This window comes from Parathielavia appendiculata (genome assembly GCF_033297405.1).
Source record: "Parathielavia appendiculata strain CBS 731.68 unplaced genomic scaffold N657scaffold_4, whole genome shotgun sequence".
Classification (NCBI taxonomy): Eukaryota; Fungi; Ascomycota; class Sordariomycetes; order Sordariales; family Chaetomiaceae; genus Parathielavia; species Parathielavia appendiculata.
This window is the reverse complement of record NW_026944223.1, coordinates 1,578,473-1,593,012: the sequence shown is the minus strand read 5'-3', so window position 1 is coordinate 1,593,012 and position 14,540 is coordinate 1,578,473. Positions and strand designations below refer to the sequence as shown.

The following is a 14,540-nucleotide window of genomic DNA, read 5'->3' as shown; positions in this document are numbered from 1 at the left end:
AACCTGCGCATTACCTGCAAAAGCTGTGAATTGCAGGAAGGGCTTACATGTTACGTGCGTGTAAATCATCAGGGCTTGGGCAAGGACTACATGTCAGTGTAAGCTATTCTTCCGACTGGTCGCAAACAACTCGATGGTCTCCGATGCGCAACCCGTATCCGGGTCAGCCCCACATTGTCCGATGTCCTCCCGCCATATCGGTGCCGTTCTTCGGGGCTCGGCTCTCCGGATCTTGGGGATAGGTTGCCGGCCTCTCCACTCGAAGGGTTACTCGACCTCGGATGCGCTGTCATCCCAAAGGTAGCACATCTGGTGCCCCATCAGATCTAGAAGAGCATGTCAAGCCAGATGGTTGTATGGCAACGCCGGAGCTGCCGTATTGCATCTCGGCATCTGATGCTGGGGCCATTAGCGTGTTCAGATTTGCCCAAGATAGGTGTTAGCTTTTTGACAATAGATAAATAAATAGAGTCAATGATTCTGCTTTCACACAGTTTCGTGAAGCGGCCAGCTGTCCCTTGGCGGCCATTCTTCCACCGCAGACAGACCTCAGTCTTGCAGTTGGAGCCCGGCATAGGGGCGGTTGCCCCGGTTACGGCGGGCGTATTTTACCCCCTGATTTGGGCTTCGTCTGTTGATGGCAAACGTGGAAGAACTCAAAAAGCACCTTACGGTGGTGGATGAGAAGGCAGACGAAATGAGGCGATTGTTGGTTACTGCTCGGGGTCGAAGGCCAGTGAAGGGTAGCAGGTCTAAGATTCTTTGGGCAACGATGCATCATTCTTGGGATCTGGGGAAATTTAGGGAAAGAGAGCGGAGGGTATCAAGAGGAGGGAGGGATGGCACTTTTCAAGCTTGATCCCAGGTTCTGAATTGCTTAACTCGGTGGGCACCCCTTCGGCAGCTTCGGCAAATCGTTGTTACGGTACCCGTGGCTCAGGCTTCGGTGCATCTCGTCAACTCGCTTGTCATACGTCTGGGCCCGAAGAGATCCAGCCCAAAAGTGCCACAACCGAGGAAGGTTATGCAGAATCGGGTAAATGTGACGTTTGAAGTGCACGTTTGACCTATTATGACGGACAGTCGAAAACCATTCTTTTCGAGTCTCATGCCAGGACCCGATCCAAAACAGACCGGCATTGGTCAAGATCCGGAGTGTCGCATACCCAATCCAAAAGGCAGAATGAAGCGTTTGAGAAGGGGATCATATGAAGATACTAGTTGATATTGCTGTGCTGTCAGATGTTGCGCACTCTGTCCTTCGTTCTCAGTACCGATGGAACTGGCTTTCAGAGCGAAAACCAAAGTGATGCATTTGACTCGCTCAAAGTGGAAACGGTAAAGCTGACAACTACTGAGATGGAGCCAATAACATACAAGATCTCGATGACGAGAAATCAGACCGCAACTGATGCTCAAAAGGAGGTGGTCAGATGGCCAAATCCAACTTGTGGAACAACCGACCGGGTGGCAACATTGAAGGGTAAGGATGGAAAAGAAGAAAAAGTCCCGCCCACCCCACCGTACGTATTCATTCTGTTCCCCTGTGCTCCTGCTCTCTTCCATTTTTTTTTTTTTTGGTTGAATCATTGGAGATTCCTTAGACCATTCCGTCGTCACACATGTCCCATTCCTCTTCTCCTTGCGGTTGTTGGCAATGCTGGTTGACTTGGTGGTTGGTGTCAACAGCGTCACTTAGCCCGTAGATGTCGGCATCACGGAGACGAAGTGGATACGGCGAAGCGGCCTGGTACCCGGCACCGACGAGGCTGAGGCAAGCATCGAAGCCGTACGTGGGATTTTCGCCCATCATTCTACCTTGGCCCCAAGGTATGTTTCCTGGATGAGGTCTCCAGGGCAAGACAACAGGCTCGTCCCTACGATTTTCTTTCTTTCTTTCCTTCTTCTTTCTGCCTCTCTTCAGCTTCGAGTTCTTTCCGTTTGCACCGGATGGATGTCGGGCCCTTCGAGAGAGTCAAGCGTCAGTGGCATCGTCGCCGTCCTTGACTGGGGTTGATACTCACTTGGGAGGAGAGGGAGGCGAGCCGGGAAATACGACCATTGATGCCGCCGTGTCGTTGCTGCTGCCAGGGGACGCATAATCAACGGCCTCAGGACTCGATTGCCCATAGTGCCCTTGGTCGGGGCCCGTCGGCGCATACAAGTCCTGGCCAGGATCCAGAGGTGGAGAGACAACGGCATGCCGGAAATCAGGGTCGGAGTCATCCGGACAAAACGGAGCTGGATCAAAGTCGGGCAGTGTGTCCGACGGGCTCGTGAGCCCGGTGGACGAAGTCCGTCCCACGGACGTGGTTGGGTGGCTCAATAGAGCACTGTTGACTGCTGAGCCATTCGATGCCAAACTCTGCGTTGTCTTGGAACGGCGACGGTTGGATCGTGAGTCGATGTTGGGGTCCGAGCGACGCCCTCTGCTCGGCATGATGGGACGGGCCTTGGAAGACGTGGGGACAAAGGGGGTTCTTTCGGCGACGATCTGAAATGCTCCTCGATGGCGACCGACATAAGTCGCCGAAGCGAAGTGAGACCGGAAGGGGTCTAGAGCAGTCATTTAATATCCAAGGAGCCCAACGAAGTCCGTACAAGGCATCGGATACGAAGCGGTGAAGCCTGTCGGTCGAACAAGTACAACTGGTTGGCTGCGGTGACGGTTAAGACGGGGATCCACGCGTTAGGGCGAAGGCAACCATCGACTTCTGATTCCTTTTTCCCCAAGCGCGAATCGGAATGTGCTGCTGGGATCGAAAGCCGAACGTTGCCATGTGTTCATCGCTCACTGCACGCGCAGGAGATTCAGTTAACATCGAGGACATCATGTGGTCTTGCGCCGGATGCCGGACAGTCTGCCGGACTATCGGTGTCCTGAAGGGGTTCGATTTATCTGGAACGACGCAAAACATTCGGGAAGGGTTCAGATGGTTCGCAAGGCAACAAAAATCGAGGGTTGGCGGGGCGGTGGACCGATCAATCGGTGGCTCAATCGTGGATGTACGGTCTTGACATACAGGGGACGGGGACAATAGCCGCTTTCTTGCCAGTATCGAGGAGGAGGGGACCTGTCGGGGCAATGCCAGTAAATAACCAACAGAAGAAACGTTTCGGCACAGAATCAACGGGTAACTGTTGTCGCAAGCCGTTCTCGAAATCTGTAAAAGCCCCCGAATGTGCCCCGGGTTTTGGCTGCGCCGAATCTGCAAGTTGCAGGCCGTCATCACATTCTATGCTTGGCCGCTTTCGAACCGGCCGCGTGCAGACACATCCTCGCCTGAAGTTAAGGGATCTCGCTTGTAGGGGGCCTGTCCCAAATCATCGAAAGGTTGGCCTCGCCTCTTTGCTGGTCCTCTCTCATCCTCACAACCCTCCTTCAAAAGCTTGCGTCTTCCCCCAAGGCATTAGTGGCCATTGGACTCGAGTCCATAATAAAGAACTTCAGAAATTGAAGCCTGGTTAGAGAAGCGTCACGACAGTGCTTGCTCCAGGACAGGGAGGTATGAACATCTTGGCATGGTCAAAGCCACAGGGCCGAGACCCTCAGGTATGTAGGTGTATGCGTGTCGAAGCGCTGAGATCTCAAGTGGTCGGGAGTTGACGGAAATTCCCGCACCTCCCACTCCTTGTGCGCGGTTCACCCGCGCAACCAGACATGGTATGTCTCGATTTCAAATTATGTACTTTACCCTCGATTTGCTGTTGGACCCGTGTTCAAACACGATGCTGGTTGTGGCCCTTATGTCGGCATTGTGTTCGTGCGCTGAAGCCGAAAACGCGCGACTGCATATTGCCGCCAGGTTTTGTCTTGTATGAACCGTCATTACCGCCGCCGTCCCAAAACGACGAAAACCTTGAGGTCCTCAAATGTACGTTCGGAAAACCAATTTGGATGACGGTCGACACAAAGGAATCCGGAGGCCGCAGATTGGGTTTTCTGAAAGCATGATCTTGGCGAGAGAGCCCTCGCCGCCCTGACAGTTCGTAGGCCCTGAGAGCCGTTGGACGGTAGGGTGCTACAGAGAGACAGAAACTGCCCTGTTTGCTGACTCGGTGCATTCCGCTTCGCAGATCGGCAACCAAGCGCCCTTGTTACCTGCCCTCCCGTGCCAGTGCGAAATCGGCTTGCAGTAGCGGCACGCCACCAACTGCTGAATTGCGCCCGCTGGAACAATGATCAAGGCGCCTCGAAGCCGCACAAAGGGGCCTGGACGAGCGTCATTGATGTCGCATATTCTTCGCTTCTTCAGTTCAAGGTCGCCCCCCAGGCCACATTCACTTCGCACTCCTTCGACCTGAAAGCATTGCTCTCGTCAGAATATCATCGACCGCGGCGTTCCCGGTTTTCTTTGCCCCGCCAAAAATACCGCACGCCACAGAGCAATGCAGTGACGTTCGTTCCTTGCGCCTGCATTACATTGTGGTCCGTGACTGACAGACTTGCTGTCAAACAGGGACTTACCGCGTTTGTTCCCTCCCAAATTCGCTTGGCCTCGCCCCCTGCTGTTGCTCGAAATCTTTCGGTCCAAGAATGGTGATCGACAGTTCGTTTTACCTCCGGCCAGTAGACCGCCGACCCTCTCGAAGGTCGCTACCGACATCGCCAGGCGTTTTGTCAGGATGCCAGTCAGGCAGCTTGCAGTCAAGGTGTATGAGCGCATATACACAAAAACCGGTGCCTCTGTTTCGAGAAATATCGCTTCGGTGACCTATTAAGTTCTGATCATTGCCCTTGGGAGGACGGAAGCTGCCGGCCTGGTGTCAGAATAAGCTCACCGCCTGAACCATGCTGAAGATCGACTAAGAACGGCCCGACCCGCTGTGGAGCACTGACGTACAGACCGCTGCTGCCCGGTGGGCGCTGGAACCGTCGCATGGCTCGGTCGCACGCTCCCACCAGCTCCTTTCTCCGATTGGAAGGGCAGGGACTACTGCAGAGTTGGACAACGACCGCGGAATGGCCGGCGAATTTCTTTCATGCAGCAAGGGTGGATAGGATTTGCTGGGGCAGCCGGGCAGACCACTGTTGAGGAACCAGGCCGCAGGGATAAGTGACCGTGGGGGCTGGTTCAGTGAAATTGCAGCTCTCACGGCACCGCGATTGACGATACAATGCCGACACGTCGAAGATGTGGACAGGCAGCGATCTGCTTACTACCGCCACTCAGTTCGAGGCCACAACTTCCTTCGCCAGTCAGCGTTCTGTCGGATGGCACCCTGGTTGCACAACTCAAGCCCTCGGAACACGGCGCACTCCCCATTTGCTGAAAGCGACGCAGCATATTTTGAGTTGGACCGCGGGAAGCACTCAGAAGAAATCGTAGGGCAGCAAAGACGTCTTCAACATTTGGTTTGGCCACCGGTGTGTTGGCGACGTATGGCTCTGGATGCTGTCAAATTCAGTGACACACAATGAATGGAGGATACCCAGGCCCGAGAGGGAAAAGAAAAAGCATTAACCCTTGGGGGCAGTTTGAGTTCACTGGCAGCTTGGAATGTACTTTGTTGCTTTTCAGTGCACTTGTTGGGGCATCTAAGGGGCTGGACCCACTTTCTGCCCGCTATGAACTTCGTATGCCAACCGCCTTATTACAAATTTCCCAAACCGGACAAGAGTTGGACTTGTTCAACTCCAAACCCACCTCGGTCTTGATATGCCATGACGAGTATTCAGTCGCTCTTAACCTCAGGACTGGTAATCAGAAATTTCATTGTCCACTCCTACATACACGAGACAGTGGATGGGCTAACAGCTGATCGGCTGACAATCGGATCGCCCACTCTCCACACCACCAGAGGCAAAACCTGCTCACAGATTCCATCAACCTGCTCCTGACAACCCAAGACCAGTTTGCCAGTACCACTGTGCTGTGACAGTTCTCATCCTTCAAGCCAAGATCTTGGTGTCAGATCATCACCCGAAGTTGACCCAATATCCGTCACTCTTGTCCACCATCGGTTGCTGTCTCCTCCGGTGCAGTCGGCTCTCCGGTCGGTGACTCCGCACTCGATTGCCCTTCATCAACAGTCAGCATGCCGTTGCTGCTCTGCGAGTGCGGTGCTGCAGCAGGCAAGAAACGCGGGCCGCTGTACGATGCTTGGTGGTCGAGCCACCCTTGGGTTATTTTGTCCCTAAAATCTCTTTCGGGCGGCGACTGGGACGGAGTCGAGCTCCTGGTTCCACCGTCAGTTGGCAAGACCAAAATGCTCTTGGTCAGGTGCGTTTCCTACGCTTCGGATACCGACTGATGAGTCGGCGTGCTCGGCCGGTCCGCGTCTCTGGGAAGATCAGAACTGCGTGTTTCGTCATCTGCCACGGAATTTGTGCCGTTGACCCTGAGGCAATTGCCGCCATCCAAGCTTTCAGGAGCGTCAAGTTGCGTGGGTCTGTTGTGGTTACTAGCAACACACCCTTTTGGATCCGGCTCGGTTGACATCCTCTCAGATGGCGATAGGCTCTGCACAAGCGATGGTATTCAAATGCTTGCGGACACTCTCATGCAGATGGATTGGGAGGAAAATACATCGCAGACCCAAAAGGGACGCAATATGACTACACGAGGATTTCCGGCGGTTGATATGGGAGGACATCACGGGCCGGAAAAGAGGGTGCACTTCTCGACCCTACACTGCCTGGCGTCATACAGTCGTCCTCACCGCCTCGAAAGGAAAAGAAATGAACGAGATAACACGGTTCGTAAGTGATGTGATTTGGTATTCCGACGACACATGCACTGTCCTTCTTCGACATGGGTCACGGGGACGACAATGGAGCCATGCGATGTAGCTGAACATCCCTTATCATGCCAGGATACCGCGTCACCTCTAGAGATGCTTTTGGTTGCCTTAAACAATGACAAAAGGACCGGTTCGACCCACACGGTGTTGGCTGACGTTCCCGGCTTCGGCTGGCCAACGTGAAAGGGGCATGTTCTATTATCTCACGTCGAACCATTGGTCCACGTTGACATCCCTGGCTAGGACCCGCTGGTTGTTGTTGAATTTGCGTCGCTACTGTTCAGACTCTCATGAAGGCGTTTTCGGTACTCAGCGGCCTCCGCACCTATGTGCGAGTCAAAAAGCAAGTTGCATATGCTGATGCCTCGCCCGCTAGCTTGCTGGTGATTGGGCCTTTGTTGGCATTGCTCCGTCGTTATTCATGCCCGAGACGCAGAACCCGCACATAGGCTTGCGCTTCAGAGACCGGGAAAGTTCTCCACATCTTCGATCGCTCGGCAATCTTGCACTCCACAATTTCAGTACCACTCATTGCCGATAGGTTAAGAGGCACCACACCCAGCCACCAACTGTTCTTAGAGAAGGGTGGCGCAGCGCCCTCTCCGGTGCTGATGCCCACGTCATTGGTGCCTTCAGACAAAATCACATAATCGTGACCAGACGAGAATGGAATGGGTGCCAATCGGTTGCTGGCCTCATGATTTTCTGATCCAGCCTGCTTGGCAAACATCACCCGGATATCACTCGGCCTTGTAAGATGAGAAACCGCTTCGACCGGTATGTGAAAGACTCCTTCGGTGAAGAAATAACGAAAAGGTAGGATTCAGTGTCGGGTGTCTGTTGCCTGGCCGGCAGCCCGTTACGGCAGCGGGTCCAAGTAGGTAAGTCAGGACCGCCGAGAGAACTTGGGTGAGCGCGCACCAGGCAAAAAGGCGCCAAAACGACTACGGGAGGAGGGGGAAGTCGCCCAGGCTGTCCCGGACGGGAAGGGCTTTCTGGGACTTGGGCGCCAAGGCATTGTTTCCGACCGCTCACCAAGCGTGGATGCCTCAGTGAAGGACTTCCAGAATCTTTTTTTTTTCGCAAAGTTCACGCCGTTACGCAAGTCGAATACCTACTTTTGCCGGGCGCGAAAAAGCATTTGAATTACATGGATTACTTTTCACGTGGTCCAGGAGATTGTTCGATCGTTTGTTGGCCACCCACTACACTTCTGGCTGTATCATGGGGCGATACTGGAACAACGTCATCTCTTTTTCGGGGGCATACTCGTTTCCCAGACGCAAGATACGGAGTGTGTACGGATCCGTACGTACGCAGTACTTGAATCCAACCTGGCGATTTTTGGCGATTACCTGCCATTTTGGCTCCACCTCGACCCCGGAGACCTGCAGCTGTGGAGATTAGACGGCTGCATTGTGTAGGCCATGCAGCTGCAGGTTTGGCTTCGCTCCAGCTCTGCGTCGAGAAACCCCACAGGGTACTGAGAATTGAGAAATCTTAGCAGATTCGTTGGCGTGGCGTCGTGTGCTAGGTATTGAGTAGGACTTCTCTTAACAGGACACTCTCCTCCGAGCTGGCGGTCATCTTAGCCTTCTCATTTCTATACGTAGGTGCCTCGGCAAAGAGCGGCTGACTGCCTGCATAGCGAAAAAGGCAAAGTCGGCTCCAGGTGGCGCAGACGTTTCAAACTTGGCAAGGGCAGGAGCAGAGAATTTTTTAAGCATCGCTGGTGAAGCCATAGATGTAAATTCCTGTACTGCCGGGGCATCCCGTACCCAGTCAAGCTGTCAAATCCCTGGGCTCTGCTCTCGGCACATTGCGTCCCTAACGTGTTCCTCCCGAGCACCTGGGTGATCCTACATGGTAGCGTACCGCAGGAGAGCAACCGGCATTAGTACCCTGCAGGTGGATGATCACGAGCTTAGCCATGTTCGGTGAAGTAGCCTATTGTCTCTTGCTTCCAGAACACGTCCCTTCTCACAGCAGGTGTAACTGCTGCGTCTTCCGGGATGACTCAAGGAAGCCACACAGCCCGGGCGGAGCACCGGCCGGCGGCTAGGTTGTGCTGACACAACAATCCAGACACTCTGCCGAGGGCTCAGCAGCCACCGGCCGATGAAATCCAATGCATGTACGGAGTTACTGGACATCTCAGATCGGACCGGATCAAGCGTGGGGGTCATTGGCTGGGGGTCATGCAATGCTTGGTTTCTTTGCCTGTTCTGGGTCGAGCGGTGCTGCGGAATTGACCAAAAATCATTGGCTGGGAGACCGCCACGGTTACACAACAGACAGGTTCCGTGCCTGGATTGCCCAACTCAACATCAACGGATTGGCGCTACACCCACAACCGGAGCGGAACCGGACGTGGATGGTGGAAGCATGGAGATGAGACTATGGCGTTGGTGGAGACTGAAAGTTATCAAACCGTTCTAACGTGTTGGTCCAGCGGTCCAACCGTAGTCGGACAAAGACTGCTCATGCGCCCGTTCACCATTTAGGGCTGCCAAACCGTTGAGGAGGCGTCAATTTCACTTCCCGGACTAACAGCCTGAAGCTGTTGCGTCAGAAGATGGTGTAGTTAACACCGGAGAAGAAGCGGTTGGCCATTAATTCCACTGTGCAAAACGTACCTGGTAACCTTGGCGATTCCAAGCTTCCTACCATCACGGGCTATAAAATCTAACAATGGCTCACCTCAGGACGGACTCGACCAACACACCTTGTGAAGCCGACATGCGACCTGTGAAGCACCTTGTGGTATCTCCAGGGAGGGCACATAGCTCCATCCCTATCTCTTTATATATATAACACTTTCCATTGAGCTCTACGCTATTGAAGTCAGTCTGATGGCGGCTCCCTCCAACCGCTCCCACACCGGCCGCCGAGGCCTAGGCGACCGCATACCAAAGCCAACTACCAAAATTAGATACTCTCCCGACCTTCAGCTCAGCGATGACCATCCCTGCGCGCCATCAACTCCTTTCCCAATCTTCACCCCGTCCAACGCCGGGCCCTGGTCGCGCAGGTTGCCGGCAACAGCCCAAGAACAGCCCGGCCATTTCCCCGCATGGGAGCATCCACCGATACAACGACAGCAGTACCTGACCTCTCCAACAACCCACGCCAACCATGGCACCTCCCACTCACAACTGAGCCGCCTTTCCTCTCGAATTTACGCCGTCCGGACCTCGGACCCGGCCGATTTCGCCGCCCCATGGGAGTCGTCCATAGTTCCCCTCCTAGCCGAGCTGCTCCGAAAGCACTGCAGCTGCGATTTCGCCGTCGATGTGCACAACTTCCCCGAGCGATCGAGTTCTGCCGTACCAAGGTTGATCTATATCACCCTATCCGGGGACGCTGACACCAGGGCGCTTGAACAGATTATCCGTGCCGAGCTGGAAATGGCCGTGCCAGAACGGTTTCACCCGGTCGCTCTCGAAATCTGGAGGGGCGAGGTGCGCAAGTCGCAATGGTGGTACGTCCCTCTCTTCCTCATCGAGCAGCCACTCCAATTTCGTGTTTTGGAGTGTCAGTGTGCGCAATTAATACACAAAATTGACACCGACCTCAGGGGCGACGCAGGCACGCGGGACATGGTGTGCCCTCCAAGGAACGTGGCGTACAGGGACACCCCCGTCATCGGCATGTCGATTGGCCCTACCCAAGTCCCCGATGCAGCGTCCTTGGGCGGTTTCGTCAACGTCCGATCCAACTTGTACGCCATGAGCGCGTTCCACCCCTTTGAGGACGCCTTCAAAGCCTACAAATTGGGCGTCATGCATCCGGCCGCCCCAGACATCCCCCTGATTGTGCCGTCGGATCCGAGTGCCAGGCCATATAGTATTGGAAGCGTGGCCAGGTGCGCGCCGCCCGGGACACTGCGGCCTTCGTTATCTTTCCAGGGAGGAAGGTTTGAAGAGCACTTGACCATGGTTGAAATGGACTGGTGTCTGATTGGGCCTGTGCCGAACGGGAAGAACATCGTTTCCGTGCCCAGTTTTCGGGCTGACCGGTGCGTTGCTGTGGAGAGCACGGCTGCTGTCGAGGGCAACACCGAAGTGTATGCCATGGCCAGGACTAGCGGATACTCGCTCGGTTTCACGTCTGACGTCCCTGGGTTGTTGGAAATCAGCGGCCAGCTAAGGAGAGAGTGGACTGTTCGGCAGTACTCACCTATCGGACAATCAGAGGACGATCGGACAAGCGGGCGTTGGCAGACTCTGAAGCAGTGGGTCACAAGCGGCATCGGTGTTGCGGGAGACTCGGGGGCATGGCTAATCCGGAGATCCGACAACGCTTTGATGGGGTTAGTATGGGGTCGCAACCACGACTGCGGCGACCCGTTGGAGCGGGTCCGACTCACCTACTTTACCCCGATTGTCGACATACTGGCCGACATCCGGGAGGAGTATGCCGAGGATCAAGATGTTTCGCTTCCAGTCTACTCCCAGGGAGACTTGGCGCGGGGTGTTGAAACCTGTGGTCCTCAAGAGATAATCGGATTCGATATGTCTTGTGACCCATGGAGCATGTATGCTCAGCAAGCGGTCCGGCGGCAGCAACAGGTCCAGGTTGATTTAATTCAGGGCCACTTTGTCGGTGACGGGGTGCCGTCGTCTTGGGTGATACTCCCACCACGACAAAGTGACGGAGGTCCCGCTCTCCCGAATACCCGCCCGAGGAGACGCCAGCAGCATGGAGCCCTGGGAAGTTCCATCCCGGCAGCAGATCCACTGACCACTCCTCCACAAGTCGACGGTGACGGCTTCCTTGCGGACCCGCATTCTCAGGACAAGCTTCTGCTGCGGGGAGTGGGCCTAAGTCCGGGCGTCGATATGCCACTGCCCGAGCTCACGACTGCAACCTCGATAGGAACCAGCTCCAGTATGGCCGACAAAAGCTCGGAAATGGCGTCGGCAGGCAACGGTGTCCGGATCGTTGGCGATCTTGACATTGACGAAGAGATTACCGATGTCGAGGCGCCTATCCAGGCCAAGGCGTCCTTTGCCCTGAAATATCCCGGGTCCTCGAGACTTGATCGGGTACCGGCACAAGTCGGTAGTCAACTGTGAAAAGATGGCCGATGAACGAATCGATATCATGTCATACTGAGCCGCATCAACCGCAAAGTCGACCACGGAATCCTTATCGAGTCTGACTTCTACACATACCATATGCTCTTGTGACTTTCACCGATCCGGTGGCTCGGGACAATGGTCGGGAAATGATGACGGCCGCAAATGCGCCAACGGAGCTGATCGTGGCCCTGAGATAACCGTTTGACATAGTACCGTGAGATTGCCAGTGCACCGAATCCCTCATGGACCGGGCAAGTTCGCTCAAATGGGGTTCGTCCACATATTGGTCGGCTCGACTTGGATCGGTGCGGCTGTTGCCTCGGAGGCCATGACGCAAGGCTTCCACATGACAACCTAATCCCAAACTCATTCCGCGGCAGGTGTGCGAGCAGGCTGGTCCAAATCGTGGAGGGGCATGCACAAGGCTGAGAACTTGGAGGCTGGGATTATGAGTTTCAGCCTGAGTCACCGCATGCCCGTCCGAGAACGGGCTGGTGACCCCCTGGAGGCCAGGGTGACCAGAGTCTCTGGTTAGTCCGCTGCTGCCGCGAGAAGGATGCTGGCCCGGTTTTTGAAGCACGTCGTCGTATGGGGTTTGGGTTACTGCAGCCTTGGTTGGGGCCTTGATTTGACCGAGCTGATTTGGCTGCACAAGACTGCTGCAGGATTATGCACGTGTCGGGCTGGAGATATGGGTATTCCTTGCGAATGAAGATGTAGGCAACGGTTCGGAAAGTGAGACGCCGTGCACCACGAACCGACGGTGTCCCAATGATCTGGAAGATGACCCAAGGTCAGAATTCACCGTTGTGTAACATTTCGACTCGAGACTCACCGAGAACTTCGTCATGAAATGCATGCATAGCCGCCCAATCTGCCGCAGCTACCCGGTGCTAACGACATGATTCTGGGTAGACAGGTGCAACCGATAGGGCTGACGGCGCTTGAGGTGGCCATAGAATATGTCGCACAGGAGGGTACGCTGAAAGAGAACAGGAGTTTAACTTACACCTAAGCCGTGAGAAAAACGCGAGTCTGAGCATCTGGTATGCGCGAAGGTTGCAGCCAGTAAGCACTTGATGAAATGCATCAGAGCAGTTTCCGATCCAGATCTTGGCAAGGCAACCAAATGTGACCCAAACGCCGGGAGCCGGAGCAGTCCTCCCAACCGTCCTGATTCAATTAGAGGCTTTAAATCATGCGCAAGAGGACAGGGATTCCCTCTATGCAGCATCTTGACCGATAATCCAACTTTCTAGAAATGCGAGGGTGGAAGGTGGGCAATAAGTCAACCATCCGCATGTGCAGGATGGGGGCACAGCCAGCCCCGCCGGATTCGACGATCCCCGATCTCGCCATCGGCGTTCCCCAGCAAGCCCAACCACTGATTTCGACCGCGTCAAAAACCAGGCGTTAAGCGGCCGCCGCTGCTGGTGACGGGGGATGCTCGGTAAAGGCAGACATCCGCCCAACCGAAGAGTCCGTGATGGTACGGGAGATCCGAGTACCAAGTGGGTACGGCGTGGTGGGCAAGCTGCAAGGTAGGTTATCAGGTAAGGTATTCATTAACTTACTGTGTAAACAAACCCCTTAATCAACACGCCTGGGTGGCCGAGTTAAGCGACAATACCATCCCAGCCCGTTATTCAGGGGAAATGACTGTGATACCTATGGATCCAGTACGCAGTAACAGATATCCAGCAGACATCACTGATAGAGATGGCGCCGACACTGGGGAGTTCCGAGTCCAAAAAAAAACATTGCAATATTTCGTGCTTTTGCTTCTCATTGGCCATCTAGGAGCATTCAAGACCCCGGGATTCGGACCCCCAAAACACAGTTCAAGGACACCCAATTCCATTCTCACGCACATTTCAGCCGCATGGTGCCTCGTGGGGGCGATGCCTATCTCCCTAAACCTCGTTGCACCCAACACCAAGCTCCGTCGTCACCGATCATGAAATTCGACATGATAGGTATCATAAATAAGCGCCACCTCCGCTGTGGCGGAAGCCTCAAAATTGACCACGCCCAAGCTCTCCCACCCATACTGATCCAAGACTTGCACGTGTCTCGGAGAAGTGGTCTCATTCGAATACAGAGTGGCCTCACGAATCTCCCGTGGGGGCCAGAACTAGAAGGCGTGAAAGCCATCTGGTGCTTCACCGGCGATGTCATTGTCCTTGAAAATGGGACTTTCAATGGTTGAATCGCAATCCACGCCACTATGTGAACATCTCCAATCACCCAGTCACCCAGTCCTGTCTTCAGTAAAACCAGGCGCAGTTCTCCTTGCGAATCAGGGCTCTACAACATGGAAGCAGGGAACTGAGCACCAGTACCTTGTCGCGAAGGCGGAAAAGGACCACAGTCGGGGGAGGGATTTCACAAGCACCAGACATGGCTTCAGAGCACGAAGAACCCAAATCCATTACGGGAAATTTTGAGCGGGAAACGTATCACCGGCCAGGCCTTGACCACCACACACTGATGTTGGGTATCATTATTGCATCAGTACCTTGATCATGTCCATTAGATCATTAGAAGCGAGCCCACAAAGTATCTAGAGCCAGGCTAACTCCATCTGGCCTATAGAATGCCTCATACCGGGTAGCACAAGCTCCCAGTGTATATGGATATGCCTACAGGTACCTACCTTACATGCCTTGGTAACTCTGCCGTCTCTGAGATTGCAAACCCCTTATCCTACGA

General features: G+C 54.5%; 3 protein-coding genes across 3 annotated transcripts; 1 reads left to right on the top strand and 2 right to left on the bottom strand.

Annotated features, from left to right (window-relative positions):
• Positions 1-1,600: 1,600 nt before the first annotated feature.
• N657DRAFT_633121 (uncharacterized protein) lies at positions 1,601-2,440 on the bottom strand (the record flags this gene model as incomplete). Its single annotated transcript, XM_062791190.1, has 2 exons — positions 1,601-1,814; positions 2,025-2,440. 2 exons carry the CDS (start codon positions 2,438-2,440, stop codon positions 1,601-1,603), a joined length of 630 nt encoding a protein of 209 aa, XP_062649019.1.
• Positions 2,441-5,772: 3,332 nt separating this feature from the next.
• Positions 5,773-6,589, bottom strand: N657DRAFT_360903 (uncharacterized protein). The gene is made up of 3 exons (XM_062786976.1): positions 6,238-6,589; positions 6,100-6,180; positions 5,773-6,022 (listed from the first exon to the last, which is right to left on the bottom strand). The coding sequence occupies exons 1-3, from the start codon at positions 6,441-6,443 to the stop codon at positions 5,887-5,889; spliced, it is 423 nt and encodes a 140-aa protein (XP_062649018.1). The 5' UTR covers positions 6,444-6,589; the 3' UTR covers positions 5,773-5,886.
• Positions 6,590-9,353: 2,764 nt separating this feature from the next.
• Positions 9,354-11,859, top strand: N657DRAFT_360689 (uncharacterized protein). The gene is made up of 2 exons (XM_062786974.1): positions 9,354-9,376; positions 9,450-11,859. The coding sequence occupies exon 2, from the start codon at positions 9,597-9,599 to the stop codon at positions 11,820-11,822; it is 2,226 nt and encodes a 741-aa protein (XP_062649017.1). The 5' UTR covers positions 9,354-9,376; positions 9,450-9,596; the 3' UTR covers positions 11,823-11,859.
• The last annotated feature ends 2,681 nt before the right edge of the window (positions 11,860-14,540 follow it).